Here is a 27,286-nt window from a genome sequence, read left to right on the forward strand (position 1 = left end):
CGATATCATAAACTATTTTGGGGGGGCTACGTGTTCTGCACGACATGGCCTGGATGTGATAGATTTTGCTGCATAGACAGATTTCTACACTGCAGCCCCCTCGTGTACAAGCAACCCTCTGTTTTAAAGCCAATGGGAATGAAACCCCACGACTTGAGCAACACCACGTAGCAGTGTTTTGAAAGCCCCATAGATCTGCTACATAGATGTCACTTTACGTGGTAGAGCAACACCCCTGAGCTACGTTAAGCACCACTTGCAGTTAGAGTGGGGGTGGATGGTTAGCACTGTTGTTGCCTTGTAGCCCAAAAATGTCCAGTTTGAGCACACATAGTGCGTGGGTTCTCGCCAGGTGGCTTCTTCCCACAGAAAAGAGCACGTATGTTAGGTTCATGGAAGACAAAATTAAGTTCAGTATTAAGAAAAACACAGGCTACTGAAGTTGTCAAAAATATTCAGCTGGATTTTTCATTTAGAAAGTATTACACGGTCAATAAGGGTGCTTCAAATCCCTAAAAGTGCTTGAATTTAATGGTTGTGTTTTCAAGGATTGAAAAGTGTTTGAATTTTGGATGAAGTGCTAGTAGATGCTTGAAATTGATGCAACTTTTCTTAACAAGTCTGCTTAAATGACACCGACACTGCTCTCTTATGACTTGACTTTGCCATTGCATTTCTTCTTCGTTCTTCTTCTTAGTTTTTCAACATTGTCCTGTAAATCATTATCGTGCATGCTACACCTAAACAGGGCACTATGAAATATATAATAGTGCAAGGATTACATATGATTTCAGCTATATATCACTATCATTTTTACTCAACACCTATACGGGGAGAGATTTAAACGCATATATATTTGTGGCTCTGCAAAATACATGATTCATACTGGATTTATTATTATATTAGTATTGGAGACATTTTAAAATGGATTTTCGAGGTATTTACAAAGGGCTTAAATTTGGCCAAGAAAAAGGCATACAAAACCTGTTATTATTTTCAATGCTTAAGCATTCGAAATAAATAATTTGACCTTTGGTTATAATTTGAGTGAATATAAAACAGTGAGGTATGATGCAATGAGATTGTTGTTGTTTTACAATATTAATTATGTAAATATCAGCTTTGCTGATCTCTTTAAAAAATAATCTCTATACGTAGCTTGAGTGCTTCTGAGACTACTCCCCCATCTCTCTGAAAACTGTGTACATTAATTCTATTTTTCTATATTGGTATCAGCATACCTGTCAATCTCAGCCAATGGTTCACCTGACTGATAAATGTATTTCCCCTTGTTTAGCAATAATAAACCTTCCTAACACAACACAGAACCTGTTTACTCACAACAGAACAGACTATGTAGAATAAAAACAAAGATGATTTGTGTAAGCAAGCGTATTTTGTTTAGAGAACAAATGCTTAATCTATAACATTTGGTCGTGTGCAGTAAGAATTTTAACACTTATCTATGACGATATAATCTGCTACCAGTGACAGATACGATCCGGAATGAAGCCAAAATGGGCAAGAGCAGATCAGTCTAACAAAAAAACAAGCTTTTAAATTTTATTTCTAAAAAAGAAAAAATATATAGTATAGTATAGTATAGTATAGTATAGTATAGTATAGTATAGTATAGTATAGTATAGTATAGTATAGTATAGTATAGTATAGTATAGTATAGTATAGTATAGTATAGTATAGTATAGTATAGTATAGTATAGTATAGTATAGTATAGTATAGTATAGAATAGTATAGTATAAAAAATAGTTATCTGCTATCACATAGTGATATGGATGAATGTTGCACTTAGCTGGTTCATCATTGGAAGAAAGCAAAGATATTGAACAATGGTGTGCTTTTTTTGAAAAGTTAAAATCGGGCATTTTTTTATGGCTCATGGGATTATGTCCTATCACATACTAATGTGCCCTGGCACACTGGTTGACAAACAGTATAAGCGACTTCTAGAGGTGTAGGAATAAGTAATTTTGATAATCAATACAACACCTCATCTCATCTCATTCGATGCACCGCTTATCCTCAGTAGGGTCGCGGGGGTGCTGGAGCCCATCCCAGCAATCATCGGGCAGTGGGCAGGGGACACCCTGGTTTCCAGCCAATCGCAGGGCACACAGGGACAGACAACTCGCTCGCTCATTCATACCTAGGGACAATTTGGACCGGCCAATCCACCTTAAATGCATGTCTTTGGAATGTGGAAGGAAACCGGAGTGCCCGGAGGAAACCCACAAATGCGCGGGCAGAACATACAAAATCCGCACAGGTAGGCTGGTAGCTGGATTTGAACACACAGGAGGTTCCCAAGACCTTAGAACTGTGCCGCACACGCGCTAACCACTGCGCCGCCATGTTGCCCAATACAACACCTGTATTATCATATTAACAAGTATTCTAAGAAAATAATCATAAGCGTATTATTTTTGTAATTTAATTACATGGATTGGGACAACCCTTAGAGGCAGGTGTCGGTAACGTATGGCTCTTTTTCATTAGTACATATAGCTCGAAGAGAAAATAATACACACATCTTAATAATGGCGGTTCTTTTTTGGTAAGCACAGAGCAAAGTCTTGTGCCCTTATGGCTGACACAGCACTGATGGGTGGCATGGTTCGGTCTAGGATATAAATACAATATTCCCCACTATAGTTCACAGTCAAGGTGTCACATCAACATACCTCGTTTTGGCTGTACATTGCTAAGGAATTCTTTATATGAAAGCTAATTCAACAAATTGGGTTTAAGTGAGACACTTTATGACGAAACCCTACAGAAAAACTGTAAAAATCCATAAACGTCAGCCAGGCACACAGAGCAATTTGATTGGGTAAGCGTTAGGCGTGGGCGGAGATACGCACACAGTGCACGTTTCTCGACCCAGTGCCGTCTGCACCAAAGGTAAATACGTCAGTATCCCTATTTGCAGTATTTTGTGGCATTTTAAGAATTATGCTTGCACCTTGTTTTGAAACCATTGTTGTTGTTTTTTTTAGGAGTGAATCTCAAAATAAGCTTCAACAATCTTGAGTAATTGCGGGAGGGAAACAAGTTTAAAGTGAGATATTTGTTGATAGGGGACGCAGGGTCTGGCATTATTCTTATTATATAAATTTGTCAAATTATCTAACGTCACACATCGAAATAAAATGCGCTGAATAAATCGATTTTGTCTGGAGAGCAGGTTTAGCGTTTTTGCTGAATTATGTCTTGAAATATAGATGGATAGATAGATAGATAGATAGATAGATAGATAGATAGATAGATAGATAGATAGATAGATAGATAGATAGATAGATAGATAGATAGATAGATAGATAGATAGATAGATAGATAGATAGATAGATAGATACTTTATTCATCCCCAAAGGGAAATTCACATTTCATTTTATGGAGTATGGCTCTCGCTCTAATAAAAACAACATATTTCAAATAGGTTACTGACACCTGCTTGAAGGGGTTGACGATTTGTGCTGCCAATTTCCCACTTTGGATATTGGACGACAATTTTGCATATTCAGCTTGCCCTGATACTTCTTTTATTACTGGTTAAGGCTATATATTTTCAACAGTTTGGTTCTCCAGGTCATAGCCGCTGTTTTGCCTTCCAGGTGTAAGCAGATTTCCAGGCCAGGATGCAGTCATCTGGGATTGGCCGTTCTGGTCAGGGCAAAGGACGGAGGGCAGCGATCCGTCTTTCCAGGTGACCTTTCCCAAACGTCTGGTGCAGACAACTGAGTCGGAACAGGAAACAGCTCATGAGCACCTGGACACCAGAGTGAAAAATAACATAACACACACTTCGGTGAGTTCAAACTCAGGTTGGCAATAATATGATTTCCTTATGAAAGAGTAGTACATGTGAATTATGTTTGATCAGGGACACTCGGGTTTAAGTAACACATTTAAAGAAGGGATGTCAAACTGAGTTTGGCTCTGGGGCCGAATCCAGACTTTCTGTTCTCAGGCGGCATGCTCCAAAAAATATTTTCAACTCTAAATATATAGCTTCGTTTTTCAGTACTGTTCTTTATCATTCCACCTACATTAGTAGCCTGCGCTATATGTTATAATCAGGGAGGATAAGGGATCCTTTCTAATCACATCACATTCATTCATTCACAAACTATGATTAGGACATTCAATACCAAACATGATGTTCATGTTTGGTATTGAATGTCCTGGTTTATTTTAACAATTGTGTGAATGCAGTTTTATGCCTGAACCAACTCACCCTGCTATACCAACTCAAGGTTTTAAATGTTTGCCTTAATCACCATAATGGTTTGAAATAAATAAAAAAGAAATAGAAAATAAAAGTTTTAGCAATAAAGTACATATACTCTTTTGCACATTTTCGCCCTCTAGTGGTTGGAGGGAGCACTTGGGTTTAATTTATTTTAAAAATCACAATTTCTGATTGAAATTTTCTGAAAACTCACATCATTTTTCGACATACTCATAAATTAATGTCGGGTTGGATTCAATCATTTTGAAATGCAGGGAACAGATTCATTGTGTTTCAGTTGTTTCATTTCGGGAAAAGTTGCTTAAGATACGAGCATTTCTAGACATGAGCACGCTTCGTTAGCAAATTAATTAATGTGTAGAGGTATCAGTGTTTTTCTACTCATCGTACTTAAGGTTACCTTCATTCCTCTGATACTTGCAAGGAGCCATTCACCCATGGGACTCTGCCCAAACAGGATTTTCCGGATCTCGTTGCCGTTATTTTCCTCTTGAACGTTCAATGAGCAATTGGAAACTATTAATATTGGACACACTCAGTTCACCTCCTGAAACTAGGAAAGAAATGATCATGCTTTATGGCTGACTTAATTGTAGAAATGAATGAATGCGCAAGTATAAGTACATGAGTAAGAATGATGGCCATTTGTCTTACACAGGCGCTGTCGCAGCTACAGAATATTCAATTCTTATATTATATAAAATAAGATAAAAAGCACTGTGGAAGCGAAATAAAATGAAATAAGTGAGTTAATAAAACAGTAATATCTAGAGACTCCATGGAATAAAATGGTTCTTAAACAATAAAGAAAAAAATAGACAATCATGGAATTGAACCCGAGATCTCTGAACTTTTGGGCAGACCTGCTAAACACTCCCCGCCGTGCTGCTCCAGAGTAGAATACGACCTCTACAGATAAATAAAAAGAGAGTCTAAGATTTTGCAGTTATTTGAAGATTACAATCCCCATTGAATCCTCAATGATCAAATTGTGTCATCTCGCCCAGCCCTATGCTCCTCATAATTGGACCTGACTAATGGCCAAGTTTCAGCTAAAGAAAAAAGCAGCTCTAGTGTGAAGCTGCCATCTCAATGCTCAATGTAGCTTATATGATCTTTCAGCAATCAGTTGTGTTGTGTTCCTGCCACACAGACTGTAGATTCTTCTGGAGTTGCGGCTTGTAAATTGAGTCTCACTTTGATTGGACGATTGCACCATTTTCATAAATGTAACTGGATAGTTTCAAGTGTGTTTTCGTCGTTGTAAGTTGAAAGTTGCCCCGGTTTTTCATATGGTTGCAACAACACCTCCCACGACCTTTGTAAGGAAAATAAAAGAGTCTTCAAATTCATAAACAGGCAACCAATATTCCACACAGTCTTTCTGTCGGTTAATGGAGCAGTTAGATCAAGCATGTCATACTCAGCTCAGGGGCTAATTTCAGACTTTATGTTCTCAGGGGGGCTGGTTTTGTAAAAAATGTCATTACCAAATATTGAGCTTTATTTTTCAGTACTATACTTTATCATTCAGCCAACATTTGTAGCCTACTCTTTAAATTATAATCAGGGATGATAAAGGATCTTTTCTAAGCACAACACATTTATTCACAAACAATGGAAAAAAGTGATTTTCATGTTCAGCATTGAATGCGGTGAAAATGTGTCTTCCTTAACAGTTGAGTAAATGCAGCTTTACATCTGAACCAACTCACTATAAACATTACGAATGTGAACAAACATTCCGTTAACAAAGTGGGCTCTATGAATACAAATATGCTTGCCTCAATTGAAATTTTGCTCTGAAATAAAAAAAGGAATAGAGAGTAACAGTTTGGCAGTGGACAAGCAAAAACATAACTTCAAACTACTTCCTTTAGGCTGGGCCTACTGAACTTCAACTTTCAACTTTATTGTCGAAAATACTATACACACAACATGCAGCACAGATGAAATTACTTCCTCTTCCCCGCGTGCAAAAGTACTATAAAAAAGACACAATACAAATAACAAAAAGCAGCAAGGAACAAAAGAAAAAAAAAAGTTCATAAAAAGTATGCATATTGATTGAAAGGGGGCATGCTCAGTGTGCGCCCGCCTGAAGTCGACAACGATCTCCTTAGTCTTTTCCACATTTAGGTGGATGTCGGTGTCAGTACACCATTGGGCCAGCCTGCTAACTTCGATCATGTTGGTGATTTTGACACTGTGTTAAATGAAACCCACCACAGTTGATGAGAAAATACTCCTCAATACTGTCTTTAACAAGACATTAGCCTGGACCTCAGCTTTACTGCCCTCTAGCGGCAAGGAATATTATTTGGTTTCTATTTATTGAAAACCTTTGATAAAAATGAGTTAGTCTCCCCCTTTTTGACCTTTTTCAGAAATTTACAGTGGGCCGGATTAAATCATCCAACGAGTCGAATTCGGCCCGCGGGCTGTATTTTTGCCGTGCCTGAGTCGGATGATTTTTCTTTGAAACATTTCTTAAGACAGTCACCCTTTGGATAACATGTCTTTCATAACACGAGTGGGCGTGACTATATCAAGACAGCAGCCTGTCAGTCTCTCACTTTGGTTGGAACATTTTTCTGTAGCTTTTCGAATGTGCTCAACTGCGCAGTTGGCACTTGCTTCTTTTCCCCTTTATGGTGGTGAGAATCCCCCGATATGTTTATGCAGCTGGCCTCACTGCTTGTTCTCTCGCCGCCTGGCCTGCATTGTATGTGTGTGCGTGTTTGCTGTCACAGCGCATCATCCGGGAACCTGCCGGGGCTCCCCGGAGCTTCATTTATTTAGTGGTGTGTTGAAACATGTCCCATTAATTATGAAGAGGGTCTGTGCAAGTAGTCAGGCATGGGATGTTTCTCAGCTGTCGGACACTTCCTGTCATGTGACAGGAAGTCGCTGTATGTAAAACGATGGGCTCCTAAGTGTAAGTTACTAAAATATTTAAGTGTGCTTTGAAGCATTTTTTTCGGTCACTTAGCACTGGAGAGAATTATACTATATTGGGAGTTGTACTTTATTTGCTCCATTTCTAATTTACCAGTAGTGGGCTGTTAGGGCAAACAAAGCCCTTCTCTGCTGGCCTAAAAATATCTCTATCATGTAATGATAGTAACATTTTTGTCCATCAAAACTTTATCTGTCAGCTTCCTTACATTGCATCTCACTGATTACACCGCTTCCAGATATGTGCTTTCATATTTAAGCATTTAACCAATCAAATTTCAGCCAGTAGTTGTTGCCAGGCTCAGAAATCTACCCGCAGTCCTTCACAAAAAGTATGTGTCCCATAACATTAGTCTTCGAGAAAGCTGTTCGTTCAACCAATGAGAGTCTGAGTTTGCATATGAGTGCCCGCTGGCGGGTCTTGGTAAATGTCACCCGTTTCACAAACTACAATTTGCTAGGGGGCGGTACTCCACCAAAGCGATCATGCTGCACAAGGAAATTCACTCACCGTCCCCTTTATTAGGTACACCCGTCCAACGACTCGTTAATACTTAATTTCTCAACAGACAATTACATGGCGGCAACATAGTGAATTTAGGCATGTAAACATGGTCAAGACAATCCCCTGCACTTTAAACCGAACATCAGTATGGGGAAGAAAGGTGATTTGAGTGACTTTGAGTGTGTCACGGTTGTTGGTACCAGAAGGGCTGGTTTGAGTATCTCAGTAACTGTTGATCTACTGGGATTTTAACACACAACCATCTCCAGGGTTTACAGGAAATGGTCTGGAAAATAGTTCTGTGGGCGGAACTGCTTTATTAATGCTGGAGGTCAGAAAAGAATGGCCAGACTGGTTTGAGGCTGATAGAAAGGCAACAGTTACAACCAAGGTAGGCAGAAAAGCAGCTCTGAACCACAGTACGTCGAACTTTGAAGCAGATTGGCTACAGCAGCAGACCACGCCGGGTGCCACTCCTTTCAGCTTTGAACATGAAACTGAGGCTACAATTTACCCAAGCTCATTGAAATTGGACAATAGAAAATTAGAAAAACGTTGCCTGGTCTGATGAGTCTGAATTTCTGCCGCGACATTTAGATGGTAGGGTCAGAATTTGCTGTCAACAACATGAATGCATGGATCCATCCTGCCTTGAATCAACGGTTCACCCTACTGGCGGTGGTGTACTGGTGTAGGAAATTGTTTCTAGGCACTCTTTGGGCCCCTTGGGACTGGTGGACCTGAGCATCATTGCATCACCACGGCCTACCTGAGATTGTTGCTGACCATTTCCATCCCTATATGACCACCATGTACCCAACATCTGATGGCTACTTTCAGCAGGATAATGCTCCATGTCATAAAGCTGGAATAATCACAGACTAGTTTCTTGAACATGACAATTAATTCACTGTACTCAAATGGCCTTCACAGTCACCAGATCTCAATCCAATAGAGCATCTTTGGGATCTAGTGGAATGGGAAATTCGCATTAAGGATGTTCACCTCAAAAAATCTGCGCCAATTGTGTGATACCATTATGTCACTATGGACCAAACTGGTGTACCTAATAAAGTTGCCGGCGAATGTATATTGCTGTGTTGATTTAATAGCAAAAGGTCAGGCAAATCTGGAGTGAGCAACCTTTTTGAAAGCGGGAAAAGGTCATGCCCGCTACTTTGAACCTAGAGGGAAGATCAAAAGCCCAAGCCTGAAACATGATGCAAATTTCAGGCTATTTTGGACCAAAAATGTCAACCATTACGTTCGGGTCAGGCCGAGCTTTCTATCGCTGACTTTCTAAGAAAAAATATATTATCCACTGGCATTGTTCTTCTGTCTAATATTAGACCTATATATGTTGCTGTATTGTATAGTGAAACCAAAAATGAGTTCTACTAAGCACAAGGAAGAATGCAAACTATGGAGACTCAAATTGACCTGGGTTTTTTGGCACCTGTAGCAGCAAGATGACAGACAGTCATATCAACTCCCTCTAAGTGAGCCTCATGTTATGTAAGATAAATACAAATTTCCCAAACTATCGTGTGTAAGGAAATGTACGTTTGTATGACAATTGAATGAAGTTTTCTTTACCAATTGGAGGAGCTAAGTAATACACAATGCCCCTTTGAAGCTGCGAACGTAGTGGCCTATTTTTGAGATTTCTCAACCGAAAATGTTCATTGTATTTTTGTGAAGGAAAATATCCCCAATAATGTTGTACATTTTAAAAACATACAGCGAGGAGACTAAAGAATTAAACCAAAAGGATTTGTGGATCTTATGGTTATCTGCTGGTGACATTCTATTTTTAAATAAAAACATTCTTTCAATATCTGTACTTGGTCTTTTTGTAAAAAAAAAAAAAAAAATTGGACAATTTTCCACGACACACCAGACAATGCCTCACAGTAATCTGGTTAAGGAACACTGCAGTATAGCATATCGATTAGGTTGTAGGTGTCCTATAGAGGACCATTGATTAATTATTTAATTAAGTAGTTACATAATTAATACATGAAAAATACAAATATATGTAAAAAAAAGCACTTTTGGTACATAGTTCAGATGTGCTGGGTTCAAATGCAGCTACCAGCCTCCCTGTGCTGAGTTTACATGTTCTCTTCGTTCCTGAGTGGGTTTTAATCGGGCACTCCAGATTCCTCCCACATACACCCAAAACATATTTTTCGCGGATGATCAGGCAATCTTGTTTAAAATTATTAAGAGATAGGTTACATGTATTTTCAATTATTTCCTCAAATAATGTTTATGATAAACTATATGTTGTAATGCGAAGCAGGATACAGGTGCAGACACAAGCAGGAATTTGAGAGTTTTTTTAAGTGGGGAAGGAGAATTGAACACAATGGACGAAGGATCAAGTCAAAAACAAAAAAATCACCGCCCAAAAATAGGTGTCTGGTAAAAAAGTAAAGTTTTACGAATTGGGCTTGTTTGGTTGATTGGTTGAGTGGTCGGCTGGTTGGCTGGCTGGTTTGCTGGTTGGCTGGTTGACTAGTTGACTGGCTAATTAGTTGGTTGACTGGCTGGTTGGCCGGTGGGTTGGCTGGCTGGCTGGTTGGTTGGATGGTTTGTTGGCTAGTTAGTTAGTTGGTCAAGTAAGGCACGCTCCACTGACCAAAGCAGATCCAACTTGGAAATTTCAGTGCTCCTATATTTTAACTACTTGAGGTAATAAGCAACCAATGTGTTCAATTAGCACAACAGCACCCCATAGCTGGAGTAGACGGCTATATGAATAAATAAATGTTATCTGAAAGATCAGTTTAACTGCAAATTTAGTATTCAAAACAAGCACATAAGCGTTATGTGAAAGTTTGAATTACTTCAATTCATTTAACATAACTAAGCTACTTGATTTATTCAATTTCCCGTAACTTCTCTTTGAGTCATCGTATTTAATACAATATTATAATTAAAAAACGTAATTGAAATGCATAGGGAATTTATTTGTGGTTACATTCCTTAAATTCTAGGTTTAGGGGTGGATTGATATTTTAGAGTAACAAAAACATGCATGCAAAATCCTCCCTATCGTTAATGTGCAAGTGGATGGCTGGCAACTAGTCCAGGGTGTTCCTCGCCCTAAGTATGCTTGGACGGACTCTAAAAGAAATATGTCAAATAAATAAATTCTCTGATTGTGGATGCATAACTTCAATCAGTTTAAAAAGTTAAACAAAGAATCATTGTTGTTTCTTTCAATTTAAATGTGCTTCAGGTATGTGGGCTGCAATCTGTTGTACAAGCAGAGAGAAGCGTCCCGCAGCCTCCATTAAAGCTCTCCGGTGTAGTCGGATCTTTTCCATTTAGTCCTCAGCATACATGTTTCTGTGCTCTGCTGAAGCCTCTCACAACCTTCTAACTCCGCTCTCACCAGGCTGTCCTGTGTGAAAACTTCTGCCATCATCCATCATCGAAGTTTAAGTGGCGAGACGCTTTCAAAGCACTATCGATTCCCCCACATTATTCCCGATGCTCCACAGAAGCAGCTCACTCAAATATAAATGGTTGTGCTTTGATGCATCAGCACATTGTCTCGGCATTTATTGATTGCTTTTTAAATGTTCTCTTTGCAGGTTGTCCATTTGGCGCAGAGCTGTTTCCAGGTGGAGGCTTTCGGTGGTACCTTCACGTTGGATCTGGAATTAAACCAGTTAGTATTTTCTGCTAACTGCTCAGTGTAATTGTTGTTTGTACACCTTACACACTCATGAAGAGATGCACACACCTCTTATGTGTCATTTTTTTGCAGTCACCTGCTGTCCTCAGACTATGTGGAGCGCCATTTTACACCGGACGGCCGACCCTTGCAGTCACAGGTAAGGACCTAAAAATGCAAAGGCTGGTTAAGCACCGCCTGGCCCAAAAGCAATCGAGAGGCAGACCAGTTGTTTGCTAGGTTTAGTCGCGGGAGGCTTTAATGCTAAGCCTACTGGCTCTCCAACTTCAATTTCAGGTGATAGCAGATGCCAACACAGCGCAAGATAACTAAAACCTGGTAAATGTCTACATGTAATTCATTTTGAATATTTTTAATCAGGGTTCGTTCAGGTGCTCTAAATCCTTGAAAATACTTGAATTTAAATTTTGTGTTTTTAAATGTTAAAAAGTGCTTGAGTTAGGGGTTAAGTGTTCGTAAATGCTTGAAATTGTTGACATGTTTCACAACAAGCCTGCTCAAAAATGACACGGCCACTGCTCTCTGGTGGCTTTGCTTTGTCATTGCATTCATGTGTCTCGATTAACGGCAGCTGGCAATTTTTTTTGTAAGGCATTGTCATATGGAACGTCAACACCCCCTACAGGTCACGCCCAAGAGGACAGATGCATTCTACACCAAAACCGGGCACGATGATATGTGTTGTAGTGCAAGGATTACTTATCAAAGTCTTTGCTCACAAATGACCAAATAGTTTTCCTGTCAAACGAAAACTGTCATAATAAAATTGTTGCTTTATGGATACAAACACAAGAGACCCTAAACAGCCTACTTTTTACTGGTCAGCCACAGTCTACAAGGAGGACAAGCTGATTGGACAATTGTCCGGGGATTAACTGAAACCTATAATTATATGCGTACATCTTTGCAGGAGTCTCTAATGAAGTGACTGCACTGTCTATTTTAGGCTCCACACTTTTCCTTGAAAGCTATTTTTATGTTATGTTGATGGTTTTAATTGTCACAATCTGTCCTATTTATGGGAAGCGTTTGAGAAATAGTCGGCCAACCACACGTTTCTTACTTTAGTTCATGAACATAATCTACTCTGAGATATCATCTTCTCGAAGTAACAGTAGGATGATGTCCATAGACTCTTTCACATGGCTTGTCCCAGCCAAAAGGCATGCTAATGTTTTACTTTGCTGTCCAACGAGCTACCCAGATACTCCACCCCCGTTCTCCTGACCAATGGCGAGTCTGTCTCCATAGTAACCGGCTAGCTCAGCAGCTTCGTGATGTCTTTGGCAGCAGAGAGAATGAGGAGATGGGTGGTGGGTAGAAGAGGGGAAACAGGAGTGAAAAGAGTTCCCCGTGCAATGTGAGTGGCTGGAAAGAGGCAGGGATGTATGGAGGGAGATGGAGTCCCACGTGCAGGCCAGATTGTGGCGCCGCATGATAGAGGCATCGCCGCGGGATGTGGGAGGCGGGATGGGATCAGGGACCTGCGTCACGGAATTGGGCCTTTCTTTTGAAAAAGCACACCTCTGTTTGATGAGGCTTTGTTCTTTCATTGTGGGGTTTCGTGGACTTATGCGATCGAAGATAATTTAATCGTCTTTTTTCTCAAGGATAAAAACGTAGTAAACATTGTATGCAACGAGATTAGACATGGCGCTCCACGGTAAACATGTAATAAAGACTTTAAAGAGAAAAAACAAGAAAAGAGGCAGAAAGAGGCAGGAAAAACACATATTTACAACATAGTGCTTAGAGACTGGCTGAAGTTATAATAATAGTGCAATGTTTGTGAACAAAGAAGCAATGTAACAAGTTGGATCCCTTTGCCAAGAGGGTCATAGGAGCACCATTTCATATGGTGTGTCTTGGGCAATTACAGCATGGTGTCACCCATCCCTATCCAGGCCATCATATGATTTCACCTGGTTTCAAACTGGGGACCTCTTGCATGCTAGGTGAATGTGCTTACCACTGCACTCTACCCGGCAGAGTAAAAGCCCACATTAACCCCCCCCCCCCCCCTACATTGCATATTACCGTACTTTTATTGCAGTGTGGATTTTATGTAGCACTATTTAAATACTCTATACAACACGCTACAGTGGGTATTAGCACGTCACATTGGGTATTTGTATATTGTATTCCTTTTGCTATATTATTGTATTGTTCTCAGCTCAGGGATGCTGCTGGAAATGTGAATTTCCCTTCGGGGATGAATAAAGTATCTATCTATCTATCTATCTATCTATCTATCTATCTATCTATCTATCTATCTATCTATCTATCTATCTATCTATCTATCTATCTATCTATCTATCTATCTATCTATCTATCTATCTATCTATCTATCTATCTATCTATCTATAAATCTATCTATCTATCTATCTATCTATCTATCTATCTATCTATCTATCTATCTATCTATCTATCTATCTATCTATCTATCTATCTATCTATCTATCTATCTATCTATCTATCTATCTATCTATCTATCTATCTATCTACAGAAACTCTACTGAAATGAAAAGTGGTGCAATAACATTTAGAAGCAACAAATATCCCCAGAATACTGTAAGTTACAAGGTAAATCTTTTCACAGTTTAGTGCGATAACAGTAAGCAGCAAAAACAAAAAACAAAAAAGTCGCCTGATATTTTTTCACAGCTGCACTCTTTTTGTTTGGTGATGGCCCTGGGGAAGAAGGTGTCTTTGAGCTTGTTTGTCCTTGCTTTGAGGGCTCTGTAGTACCTTAGGGGGAAAATGTCAAAGAGTTGGTGGGTGTGAAGAGTCCTATAATGAAGTATTCCAAGCTGGCAATGTCCTCAAGACTGGGTAGAGAGCACCCAATAATCTTCTCGGCTGTGTTGATTTTTCTGTATGTTTTTCCTGTTCACTGCCGTGCTCCCAGCATACCAAACGGTGACGCCGTATACCGCAGTACTGGTGTTGGGATATCAGGATGGATGTTATATGATGCACTTTCATTTACCATTTAGTTTGTAATTTATGTTCCTTTTGATTGTATTGATTTTAAACATTTTAAATCAACATAAAAGATTAAAGAAGAATTATTTACATAACGTGATTTTGGGGGTGTTCTCATTTTAAAAATGTTTTTCATTCAAACTAATAGTTGTCGTTGAAGTACCAAATGACTTCCTGCCTTGATTTATTGAAGAGCTCCTTCCAGGAAGCTCGACTTCCACTTCACTTGTTTTTCGCAGTGGAGTGACTGTGAGACACAAGTAGGTCACAAACGTTTTTGCCGTCGGGGATTCCCTTCTTTCTTTTTCACTTCAAGATTGACCCATCACAACACTGCAAAGTAGCAAAGTGTGTTATTTATATAGGTTGTGCATAACTAGTGTTGGAAATGACACGATTGATGGTTTGAAAAGTGTGTTAATTTTGGGTGAAGTACTTGTGAATACTTGAAATGTTATGTACTGAATACTTTCGGCGTGGGGCTGGGGTTTAAAGTCCCCGCCGTCATGGCCTGGGTCCGTCATGACTGGGTCTGTCACGATGCGGAGCCCGCCTCCTGCATCAGTATGCCAGAATAAGTGCGAGATTGATCTTAAATTTCAACGAATTTGGATGTGAAACGGTCTTAAAAGGTCTTAAATTTTAATGGTAAGCTCCAGGGAGAACCCTGTGCTTTAAAATGATGCAGACATTGCATTCTGGTGGCTTTACTTTGCGAATGCATTTCTTCTCCCCAAGTAATTAACAGCAGCTGCCATTAGTTTGTATGGCATTGTCCTACGACGCGTCCAGGACCCCTACGAATCACGTCCTAGAGGACAGGCGCATGCTACACCTAAACAGGGCACTATGAAATGTGTATTAGTGCAAGGATTACGCATCAATTATGAATATCGATTATGAGACAGTCAAAAAATTAGGTTTGTGTTTTCCAATGGTAAATTGAAATGGGATAAACTTCCTGCAAGCAAGCAATATATTACTGTCATTGTTACTCAACACCTATAGAGAGGGATTTGTCTTTAAAGTTTTTATAAACATGTTGTTCAGAATTTACTCAAATTCTAAAAATTATGTCTTGATAAATGCGCAATCATATTAAAAATCGCATTTGTAAATCACAAAAATATATTTGTTGCTCTGCAAAACATATGACACCCACCGGATTTCTTCTTTTAGTGGTACTGGAGAAATTGGAAAGTTGGCTTTGAAAGTCCTTAAAAAGTGCATGAGTTTTGCAATGAAAAAGGAGTAAAGACCATTAGTAAGATGGCATCTTTATACTTGTACCTAACCACAAAATACAACTGAAATTAGTTATGGTGGCGCCGTCTCAAACACAAAGTACGAGAACGAGAACGCATAATTTTGCTGATATTCTGATATTCTCCCTACCATCTATACTTACGTATTTACAACTTTCAAATAAAACACTGAAATCAGCATCACCGGTCATGAATGGTAGTGGGAATGAATTGTTACCACAGAGTCTACAGTAAAATAGTGTCAAATTACAGTCTTTTCATTTGGAAAATTATTTTGAGATACACCGTGCTTGGAAAAAAGGGAAAACTTCTTGAGCATTACCCAGGAATAAAAATTTAAATATTTGAGTGGTTTAAAGACAAAATGTACAGTATATGGAATGTTATTTTGTAAGCTCTCAGGATACCACAAGCAAAGAAATATGAAGGGTTCACTGCTTCCACGGGTTCCTGGACACGTTTTCTTCAATTTCTTTTACTATGTGGCAGTTTTAGGAAGACAGCTTTAATGTTAGTAGATACGGTAATTTTACAAAATAGTTTCTTTAAAAATAATGCGAATATTTGGGGAATCACAAATCTGGGGGTAACGCTATTACTCTTGAAAGGCTGTAACTAATTTTAACTCGGTCATCTCATGAAGGTTTTTGTATGTCGGCAGGGCGGGGAGCACTGTTACTACCAGGGAAGGTTGCGAGGTGTGCCGGAGTCGTGGGTGGCTCTCTCCACCTGCCACGGTCTGTGGTAAGTGCCCGTACCTTCCGCAATCCCCACATTGACCTTTTATTGCTCTTTATGACAAAACCATCTTGTGTGTGTCCTTTTTTTCTCATTCAAAGTGGGATGTTTTCTGACGGCCTCTTCTCATACGAGATTCAGCCTGTTTACAATGACAGCAATGAGGTAAATACTGCGTAGAAGTCCGGCTTATCTACAAGATTGGCCAAATGTAGAGGTACCGGTGCCTTATGGGGACAGTGTTTATTATTAAGCAGCTCCTGGTGATAAAAAGAAAAGTTCCGTCATTAAACACTAAAGTCACAAAATGTGCATGCTCTTAAATATTTGTAGGTCAAGTAATTTGTATTTATTTTACATTATGTAGGTATAATTATCAGAGGCTCACCTAAAGGCAACTCACATGATTGTCAGCCATCTTACTGCTATGGGTACCCTTGGTTACACTACACCAGGGGTCTCCAACCTTTTTCAAGCTGAGAGCTACTTTTTGCTACCAATTAGTGCAAAGGGCACCCAGTGTTATATGCAGCACTAAAATAACAACTTGTTAATACTATGTTGTTACTATATTTTCTTTTAAATATGATACTGGTTTTCACTTTCTTGGTTTTGACTGAGTGGCAAATATTTATTTTACATCACCATTTTTGAAAGAAAATAAATCAGCATCTCAAGTTTATCACAGGTATTTTTGAAAAATCCTTTTTTTAAAATGATTTGAAATTTGTAAAATAAATAAATGAATAAATGTTTGTTTGAAACGGGGCAGCACAGCGGAGCAGTGGTTAGCGTGTGTGCGGCACAGTTCTGAGGTCGTGAGATCAAACCTCCTGTGTGGAGTTTGCATGTTCTGCCCGTGCTTGCGTGGGTTTCCCTGGGCACTCTGCTTTCCTGCCACATTCCAAAACCATGCATGTCAGGTTAATTGGCCGGTCCAAATTGTCCCTAGGTGTGACTGAGCGAGCGAATTGTCTGTCCCTGTGTGCCCTGCGACTGGCTGGCAACCAGTTCAGGGTGTCCCCTGCCCACTGCCCGAAGATAGCTTGGATGGGCCCCAGCACCCTCCGCGACCCTACTGAGGAGAAGCGGTACAGATAATGGATGGATGGATGGATGTTTAAAATGTAGGTTAAAAGAATAGCATCACAGACACTTGTACTTAAAATTACTGTTTGTATTTTCAGACCAACTTTTCTTTGTAACTGAAATGCATACATGTCAAAGTCAACCAATTACCCTTTATTATGGTATAATAAAACTTACAAAAAATATGCAGCACCTATTTACTCACAGCAAGACAGACTTTGTAGAATAAAAACGATAACTTGTGTAAATATGTTTATTTTCCAAACAAACAACACTGACAATTATTTAAGCATTTTTCTTCGTTCTTCCCCACTTGATGTAGATTTAGTGTTGCTTATTATACATAGCGGTACATGATTTCACAGAGTTCATCTTATTCTACAGAAAATTTTACCCTGTAACAAACTGTCACAATATATTTACAATAATTTACAACAAAAATGTCAGCGTGTAAGTTCCTCTGTTTTCCTATTCCTATACTCTGTATTTACTTTAGTCTTATCAATGAAAACTGTCAAAATGTCGGCATTGTAGTCAAGTTATGTTTATTTGTATAGCCCTTAATCACAAGGAGTCTCAAAGGGCTGCACAGACCACAGATTATTGCAAACTTCAGACTATTATAACATCCCCTGATCTAAAACCCACATGAGGACAAGGAAAAACTATAAGCTATAGAATATAAGCGTGTTTTAAGCCTAGATTTAAACAGTTCCACTGAAGTTGAAGATCGAATCTCAAGGGGGCAGAGCATTCCACAGCACCGGGGTCTCTTCTTGGCCTTTGCAATCACTAGTAACCAAGGATTTTCAGAGCGAAGGCTCGGGACCAGAACATTAAATCCGAAAGATATGAGGGAACACCTGTCTGCATCTACTCGTAACTACAATGCTCTTTACTACGTAATTTAGATTTTATGCTATTTATATGGGGTCTCAAGCTATTATCCTGGCTAATAATCTCTCCCAGAAACCTATGCCCCTTTTCCACTACACAGTGAAAAGGAAGAAAAATACATGCGAAAGATAAATGCTTGATTGAAGACGAAATTTGCTCGTATACTGCGACAGTATTAGCGATCTACAAAGGCGTCATCTGCTCCCGGTGACCGAGACGATCTGGTTCAGAGACGAAATAGGTAAGACGAGATAGGTCCTCAAAGAACTGCTTTTAAAAAAAACATTTTTATACGGCATACACAATTTGCAATCATCTAAAAACATATAAAACAGGTGAAACATTTGAGGACAGGTATGGAAATGTACGTTGAGCTAAGCAGCATCAGGTTCTCCTTTCTGAAAACAAAAGTTGGTCCACAGTACCAAGTGAGATCAACTGCAAAATGGAATTTGACAATTTTAACGGCACATTTACAACCCTGGTTTGTTTTAAAGTGGTCAGTAAAAATGTGAAAAATGTTGAAATATGAAAGAGTTCTTAAATCATATGCTAGCTCCACGTGCCTTTTAACTTACCGTGCGCTTGTAGCCTGACTAACGGGTGCTTGCAATGCTAGCTTTCTGTTGCATTAGCTTGCCTAATTTGGCTCGTCATGGTAGCGCAGCTCAAACTAGTCACACTGTTAGCTTAGCTAGAGCTGCTAGCTTGGCTAGCACTGGTGCTGGTGCAGAGGGCTGTGTGCAATAAAAATATGTGCTTAATCCAAGCCCGAAACTTTAGCGCTAACATTTACCTCTAACACAAACTTTAATTTAAAGTTCCCTGCAAACGATCTACCAGTATTTTCGAATTTGTAGATCATACTTATTACCTCTTTTTTGATCTCATTGAAGTGTTTGAAAATGAGTTTTAAAATCATACATATTGCTTTTTTTCCAGCGTGAAGCTATATAATTATATTTTGTTTTGCAGGAAATTGGCGCCCATTTGATCCATAGGATATCTGATTTTAGGCTTTCTCCCCATTGCCCAGGTTTGCAACACCAGTTCTACTTGATTTTACAAAATGCAAAAAAAAAAATCTCATTATGTGTGATTAACTTTTTACTCTTTTTGTCACCCTCTAAAACCTTGTTGAACCGCAGATTTTTTTTTGGGTGAATAATGCAGATAAGCTGATAATTGCTTTCCTAATGAGTGATAATGAAGTGCAATGTTTGTGTGTACATTTGTGTGGGTGCGAAGACTGCACAGAGAACGAAGACTGGGATGGTGGAGGAGGTGGCAGAGACCAAATGGGGGCGCTGCAGCCACATCAGCAGGGGGTTTTGTGGCCACGGCGATCAAAGAGATTTGCCCGCAGACCCTCTGTACAGACAGAGACCAAATATATCGAGTTGATGGTGGTCAACGACAATGACATGGTGAGCGTTCTTATTTCATTGTTGCCTTGTCTGACCAGCAAGGTTGACTTGAACTACTTTAAAATACTTGCTCCTGCAATTGATTTAAAGACCAGAATAAAATAGAATATTGAATTAAAACTACAGTATGGGGTAGGGTTGCACTAAAAATAAATAAATACCATTGTTGTTCCCTGATACATCAGTAAAGATATGATGCTGAATACAATTGCATAACATTGGATGCAACGGGAATTGAACCTGGATCACAGCAGGGAGGGGGGATTTTGTAAGGTTTATTGTTCTATATTCTTTATCAATTATCCATTATCCGTTATCGGTCAAATCATAATATGCTACAAAGCCAAGGGGCCGAGACACTTGCTCTCAGCCAAGAGGCCGAGTTAAGGTCCTAGCCACAACCTCAAAGATGGTGTACAAATTCAGAACCACAGTTGACGTCAGATGCTATCTACTATACTACTCAGGACACAGGCGATACATAAAAAGGCATTAGGTTTTATTTCATCACCACACAATTTTTAGTCACTGTACCTACAGTAATTGCTGATGTTGTTATTGGGCCGAGTCGCAATAATGTTGTCAGACATTTAATTGGCCCAAGATACAGAAAAGGTTGGGGACCATTGAAATAAAGTATTGTACCACCGACTCACAAAGTCCTATTGAAGCGCAGTCTGAACTTAATGAAGAGAAAGGCTTTGTGGGGAGTAATTTGGTCGTTCTAAACTGAATGCGGGGAAAGGCATTGCGGGAAGTAATGTGGTTGTCCTGAAAAACAGAAATTTACGCATGACTGTATGTATTCGAAATGTCTCTCACAATGCTTAGTTTGAGCTAAGAAAAAAAAATTGATACTGATTTTTTTTTTCACTTTTTGTTTTCTGATTTTTGTAACATGTCTGGAACAGCGTTTAAAAATGGTGTGATATTCAGATAAGACCCAATACATTTTTATGTGTCATCTGTAACTGTAGTGGCCTAGTGGATAGGGTCCAGCACTATGCGTTCCAGGTTTTATTCCCTTTGCATTTAATGTAAGGTAATTGAGAACAACCATCCATGTCTCTAGCTGGCTGCTGATTAGGATTCGGTGCAATTCTGGTTGTTAGGCAATTAAAGATAAGATTTATCTGGTGTCCCTTAACCAAGTGATAGGGGGACCTTTTCCTGCAGTGTGTGTTGGGCAAGTACGTAGTGGCACCTATCCCTCTTCAGGCCAACAAATGTTTCCACCCGGTCTCGAACCCGGGACGTTTCGCGTGTAAGGCAAATGTGCTAACCACTGCACTACTTGAACACTACTTGCACAGATAATGGATTATAAGTCTCACATTTAAATTTCTGGCTAAATTGAGGTTTTTGGCCATGCCATATTGTTCGTAAAATACAAAAAGTTTCAGGTCACAAACTGTCCTTAGGACAAAGCTGCAGTGAATAGGTAAATTAAATACAGGTAACCCAAAAAGGAAATCTGCAATAAAATTGAAATGTTTTAATTCTGTGAAAACCAGCTACCAGCTTTTCTGTGAGGAGTTTGTATGTTCTCACGGGTGCCTGCGTTGGTTTCACTCCGGTTTCCTCCTACATTCCAAAAACATGCATGGCAGGTTATTTTGTGACTCCAAATTGTCCCTAGGTGAGCGTGTCTGTGTGCTCTGGGCCTGACTGGCAACCAATTTAGGGTGCCCACTGCCCAAAATTAGCTGGGATGGGCCCCTTTGCAACCTTAGTGAGAAACAGTGGTGCAGATAATGGATGGATAGATGGATGAACATATCTTATTCATCACTTAATTGGCAGAGCAAAAAAGCAATGTATAGACTGTCTTCACAGTTCACGGATCCCTTGACCGCAATGGTCGTTGAAGCACCAATTAGGACGCAACTCTTGACAGCCTTAATGTTGACGGCCCAGTTCTTTATCCGTTTTCCTCTCATCCTGCCCCCTTGGACTGTGCCCTGGAGAATAATTGAAATGAAATGAAATGATCTGCATTTATATGGCGCTTTTCAAGTCAATGACTTCCCAAAGCGCTTTACAATGTGCTCCACATTTCCAAATAGCAGCCTTGCAGCCATGTAAGGCGCTAACCTGACGTGTGCACCAAATCTAAATAATTGGTCTGACTATCGCCTTCTGCCATGAAGCAAGAGAATGACCCATCCATCCATTATCTGCACTGCTAATACTCAGGAGGGTCACGGGGTTGCCTCAGTTGTGTGGCGGTGTTGCCGGAGCCCCTCTCAGCTATCTTCGGGCAGTGGGCAGGTTACACACTGAACTGGTTCCCAGCCAGTCGCAGGGAACACAAAGACACACCTAGGGACAATTTGGACCAGCCAAGTAACCTGACATGCATGTTTGTTTGGAATGTGGGAGGAAATTGGAGTGCCCGGGAGGAAACCCACGCATGCAAAGGGAGAACATGCAAACCACACTGTTAGTATAACATGCAAACTCCGCACATGAAGGCTGTTAGCTGAGTTTGGTCCCTGGACCTCAGAACTGTGCCGTGGACGGGCTAACTGCTCATCCACCATGCCACCACAAAAATAACAATTTCATTTATTTTAAATTGTATTTTTTCATGATGACTGTTGATGCCTTGCCTCACCTGCCTCCCCTGAATGCATGTCACCGGTGTGTAGGTGTGTGTGAAGTACCTCTAAGTAGCATTCTATTCATCTGTGAATGTTTTCTTCATGCAGATTGTACAGCTGCGACGTTCCGGCAGCCAAACGAAAAACTTTGCCAAAGCGGTGGTCAACATGGCAGACGCGGTACGTTGACTAGATCAGCATATTCGCACAATGCACACACACGTCAGGTTTAATATGACCCCCAACAGAGGTGCAAAGGGATTTACTCACTCATGCTAGTAGATGTTAGGCAGCAGTCCACTTGCAAAATTGGCCTGAAATAACCTTGACACAATGCAAGGTTGAAAGAAGTTAAGTCACAGAGGCTCTTTATTGAGACAAGACAAAGCCTCACCTAGGGGGGACTGACATAATTGTCTGCCAGCTTTCTGCTACGGGTACCGGAAAAACCAAAATCCTTGCGTAAGACTAGCCATTAGAAAAATAGTTGAGTTTTGTCACTTTGAGTCTCCGTAGTTTCATATTCTTACCTGTGCTGTTTAGCAATCGTTTTCCATTGCACGACACAATACAGTGACATCTAATGGTCATGTAGTAAACACTGTCCTTTCAAGACAAAATCAGCCATTGAGGCTTATCTGCACAGTTATTTTGTCCATATAACAGACATTTTGTGCAAGTTTAGAAGTGAGGCCGTTGGTATTCAGTAGTCAAGTCAAGTCAAGTCATGTTTATCTGTATAGCCCTTAATCACAAGTAGTCTCAAAGGGCAGCACGGACCACAGATTATTGCAAACCAAGGACGATTATTACACCATCCCCTGATCTAAAACCTACATGAGGGCAAGGAAAAACTCAAAAACCTCATCATGAAGAAAATTATGAAACCTTAAGAAGGGACCGCACATGAGGTAATTCCCCTTCCAGGATGACCAAGCTGCAATGGATGTCGCAATAACAAATAATACACAGATATTGTCAACGGAAAATATAGGTTATTCATATGCTACAGAATAGAAGTGTGTTTTGAGCCTAGATTTAAACAGTTCCACTGAGTTTGCAGATCAAATCTCAGGAAGAAGAGCATTCCACAGCACCGGGGCCCGAATGGAGAACGCTCTCGAACCTGCGGATCTCTTATTGGCTCTTGGGATCACTAGTAGACCAGCATTTTCAGAGCGAAGTCTCCGGACTGGAACATAGGGCAAAATGAAATCTGAAAGATATGAGGGAGCAAGTCCATGCATGATTTTGTATACTACCAACAGAACCTTGAAATCACATCATAAGCTAATGCAGGTTAGCTAAAATCGGGGTAATGTGATCAAACTTTCTTGTCTTAGTCAAAAGCCTCTCTGCAGCATTTTGTACCAGCTGAAGGCTCTTGATTTTGGACTTTGGGAGACCGGAGAGTAGTGCATTACAGTAATTGAGACGGGAGGTAACAAACGCATAAATTATAATCCCCGCATCCGACTGAGACAGCATAGGGCGAATAGCAATGTTGCGAAGATGGAAAAAAGCTGTTCTAGTACTATTCTTAACTGGTGTTTGAAAGGACAGATTGGGGTCAAATATGACACCTAAATTTTTGACCCGGTCACTCTGGGTGATATTACAATTACCATAGTGTTTTTATTTATTTTTTTTTTTTTCTATAATTCAGATCTACAAAGAGCAGCTTAACACGAGGATCGTGCTGGTCGCCATGGAGACGTGGACCTCAAAGAACATGGTGCCAGTGGTAGAGGACCCTCTGACCACATTACAGAACTTTATGAAGTACAGGCGAGACAACATTCGGGAGCAGAGTGATGTTGTCCAACTTTTCTCGTGAGTACAAGAAATTTTACTTCAACGGTTTTGGTCGCACGCTTACGTTTTTGCTTCTGTGGGCGTCTAGAGGGCGCACGTTTCAGAGCGGCCGCAGTGGAACAGCATACACGGGAGGAGTGTGTTCGCTGACGAGGGGAGGAGGCATCAACGAGGTGAGAGAACTTATGTTGACCCTTTGCATGTGACGTCACATTGCCTTCTTCGAGTGAGAGCCATGACGGACGGCGGAACACCCCAGGAAATAGCATTTGAAGGAGGAGTTACATTGAAACAAACATCAATAACAACGACAGAAGAATACAACCAAAAATTTTTATAAGTGATTTATTGCTGTCCGTTGGGCTGTGCCAACCCGCAAGGTCTCGGCCCAAATTCGCAATTTCATTCATCTGTTTTGATAAAGACAGAAGACGGCAATGTTTATCTCTAAATCAAACTGAGTGACTCGTAGCGCTCAAATTATTCCAGGATTCGCAGCGAGCATTTTTTTCCAACGTATGTTTGATGCACTTTCGAGCTATTTTATGTTAAGTAGGTAAAACTCCCATACAAGACCCCCAATGTAATAAGTTAGCTAGTGTTAACTAGCTAACGTTAGTGGCTTACCGTGGACAAACGAGGTGCTTTCATTGAAAACAGTAATCTTCCGAAGATCCAAAGTATTGAAAACTGTTATGTGATCTACTATAAAGCATATTACGCCAAAATGAACTGCCAAATTATCAAAGCATAAAACGTGAGGTGAACATTCAGTAGACAAAACGTCAAGTAAATATTGCATGCTCAAAAGGGATTTCTATACAAGGTGCAAATGGCTCCTGCTTTACTGTTCTATTACAGCGCCCCAAAAGTTAGATAAAATGTTGTTTTAGTAACATTCATGCGAGGGCAACATTTAAAGTCGGGGTGCTTTCTTCAGCAAAATGAAGCGTAGAAACGTGTACCAGCTACAAATAATCATAATATTATAGTTTTACGCTTTTAGATTAGCATATGTGAATGGGATACTCCATTTACAGTAATATGGTACAGATGGTGTTGACCAAAATCAGTCAGATTGGAGGTTTCAGTTAAATGTGTGATTATGTCAGGAGGAAGACCGTATGGTTTTGTAGCTAGCATTGCTAATGCTATCTTTAGTTTCTGTAAATAGCACTCTTTGCGATTTCCAAAAAGATGAGGCAACTTACCTGACATCTGCATAATTTTGGTTTCAATAGTCATTGCCAATAGTGTTGAATCATATAGCTTTTTTGTTGTTGTGTACTGTTTATGTAGTTAGGTCATGTCAATGAATTAATATTTACCGTATATATTGGGACATGGCGATAAATCAATATCATCTCATCTCATTAGCTGCACCGCTTATCTTCAGTAGGGTCGCGGGGGTGCTGGAGCCCATCCCAGCAATCATCGGGCAGAGGGCAGGGGACACCCTGAACTGGTTGCCAGCCAATCGCAGGGCACACAGGGACAGACAACTCGCTCGCTCATTCACACCTAGGGACAATTTGGACCGGCCAACCCACCTGAAATGCATGTCTTTGGAATGTGGGAGGAAACTGGAGTGCCCGGAGGAAACCCACGCAAGCACGGGGAGAACATTCAAACTCCTCACAGGAAGTCCGGTAGCTGGATTTGAACCCACACAGGAGGTTCGCACTATTCTCTTACAAATAAGGGACATCTATGCGTGTGTGTGTGTGTGCAGACTCCGGGGAAGTTCACTAGCACTCTTTAAATGTTGTTTCAGTTTGGGAATGTCGGTGCCATGGCCAACACTTTGTGCCAGAGCTTGGGGCAGAACATCGGGATGAGGTGGAACAATGCACGCAACTCTGCAGGTATAATATGACACGTACAATCCCTAGCTAAAAGTATGGAATCATCAGTCTTTGACAAGTACTCACTGTTATTTTATTGTGTAGAACAAACTCAGGTAGAAAGCAGGGCATTCATGGTTTTCAGAAACACTTTGTGGTGGTCAGTAATTATTCCTTCAATAGACCTAGCACAGGGAAAAAATATAGAATCACTCTATTCTGAGGAAAATATATAGAAACATGAAAAACAGACATAGAAATAAAAATTAAAAAAAATCACTAGTTTTTAGTTGCACCATCTTTGGCATTTATGACAGCTTGCAGTCTCTGAGGCATGGACTTGATGAGTGATAAACCGTATTCTTCATCAATCTGGTGCCAACTCTCTTTGATTGAAGTTGCCAGATCATCTTTGCAGGTTGGAGCCTTGCTACGGACAATTTTTTTCAATTTCCACCACAGGTTTTCAATTGGGTTGAGATATCGGCTATTTGCAGGCCATGACATCGACTAGATGCGTCCTTCTCCAAGGAATGTTTTGTCGTCTTAGAAAATGAGTTAATCATCCCCAAACATTTGTTCAATTGAAGGAAGAGGAAAGCTGTCAAAAATGTCAATGTAAACTTGTGTATTTATTGCAGATTTGACCACAGCCATCTGCCCATTGCCTTTGCTTGACATGCAGCCCCATATCATTAAGGACTATGGGAATTTTGATGTTTTCTTTAGGCAGTCCTCTTTGTAAATCTCACCGGAACGGCACCAAACAAAGGTTTCAGTGTCATCACCTTGTCCAATGCAGATTTGCGACTCTTCAGTGGAGATAACCTTCATCCAGTCATCCACAGTCCATGATTGCCTCTCCTTAGCCCATTGTAGTCTTGTTCATTAATGTTTAAGGATCAACCATGGTTTCCTTTTAGCCTTCCTATATGAAAATCCCATTTCCTTTAGGCGTTATTGCACAGTTCTGTCAGATACATTGACTCCAACCTTTTCCCATTTCCTCTTCATTTGTTTTGTGCATTTTTTGTTTTCAAGACATATGGCCTTTAGTTGTTTGTCTGGACGCCTACATGTCTTCCTTGGCCTACCAATGCGCTTGACTATAACAACCTTTCCATGCTGTTTGTACTTGGTCCAAATCTTCGATACAGCTGACTGTGGACAGCCCACATATTTG

The 27,286-nt window shown here is 40.1% G+C and overlaps 1 protein-coding gene across 4 annotated transcripts in view; it reads left to right on the forward strand.

Annotated features, from left to right (window-relative positions):
• LOC148374013 (disintegrin and metalloproteinase domain-containing protein 11-like) overlaps nt 1–27,286 on the forward strand; it is a 39,832-nt gene that overhangs the window by 482 nt on the left and 12,064 nt on the right. For 3 of the 4 annotated variants that reach the window (XR_015849997.1, XM_088331226.1, XM_088331240.1), the window contains exons 2-12: nt 3,631–3,824; nt 11,337–11,413; nt 11,513–11,579; nt 16,352–16,434; nt 16,530–16,593; nt 19,390–19,450; nt 19,663–19,841; nt 22,553–22,624; nt 24,111–24,277; nt 24,348–24,432; nt 26,034–26,124. Coding sequence is in view for 3 of the 4 variants with exons in the window: in XM_088331226.1 (XP_088187352.1) it covers nt 3,631–3,824; nt 11,337–11,413; nt 11,513–11,579; nt 16,352–16,434; nt 16,530–16,593; nt 19,390–19,450; nt 19,663–19,841; nt 22,553–22,624; nt 24,111–24,277; nt 24,348–24,432; nt 26,034–26,124 (1,140 nt within the window). In the remaining variant the exon portion in view is untranslated. Of the gene's footprint in view, nt 1–3,630; nt 3,825–11,234; nt 11,268–11,336; nt 11,414–11,512; nt 11,580–16,351; nt 16,435–16,529; nt 16,594–19,389; nt 19,451–19,662; nt 19,842–22,552; nt 22,625–24,110; nt 24,278–24,347; nt 24,433–26,033; nt 26,125–27,286 lie in introns of those variants that run through there. The other variant, XM_088331235.1, reaches the window with a different exon arrangement.

The sequence above is a fragment of the Urocampus carinirostris genome, chromosome 1 (genome assembly GCF_059441175.1).
Source record: "Urocampus carinirostris isolate Australia breed hairy pipefish chromosome 1, RoL_Ucar_1.0, whole genome shotgun sequence".
NCBI lineage: Eukaryota > Metazoa > Chordata > Actinopteri > Syngnathiformes > Syngnathidae > Urocampus > Urocampus carinirostris.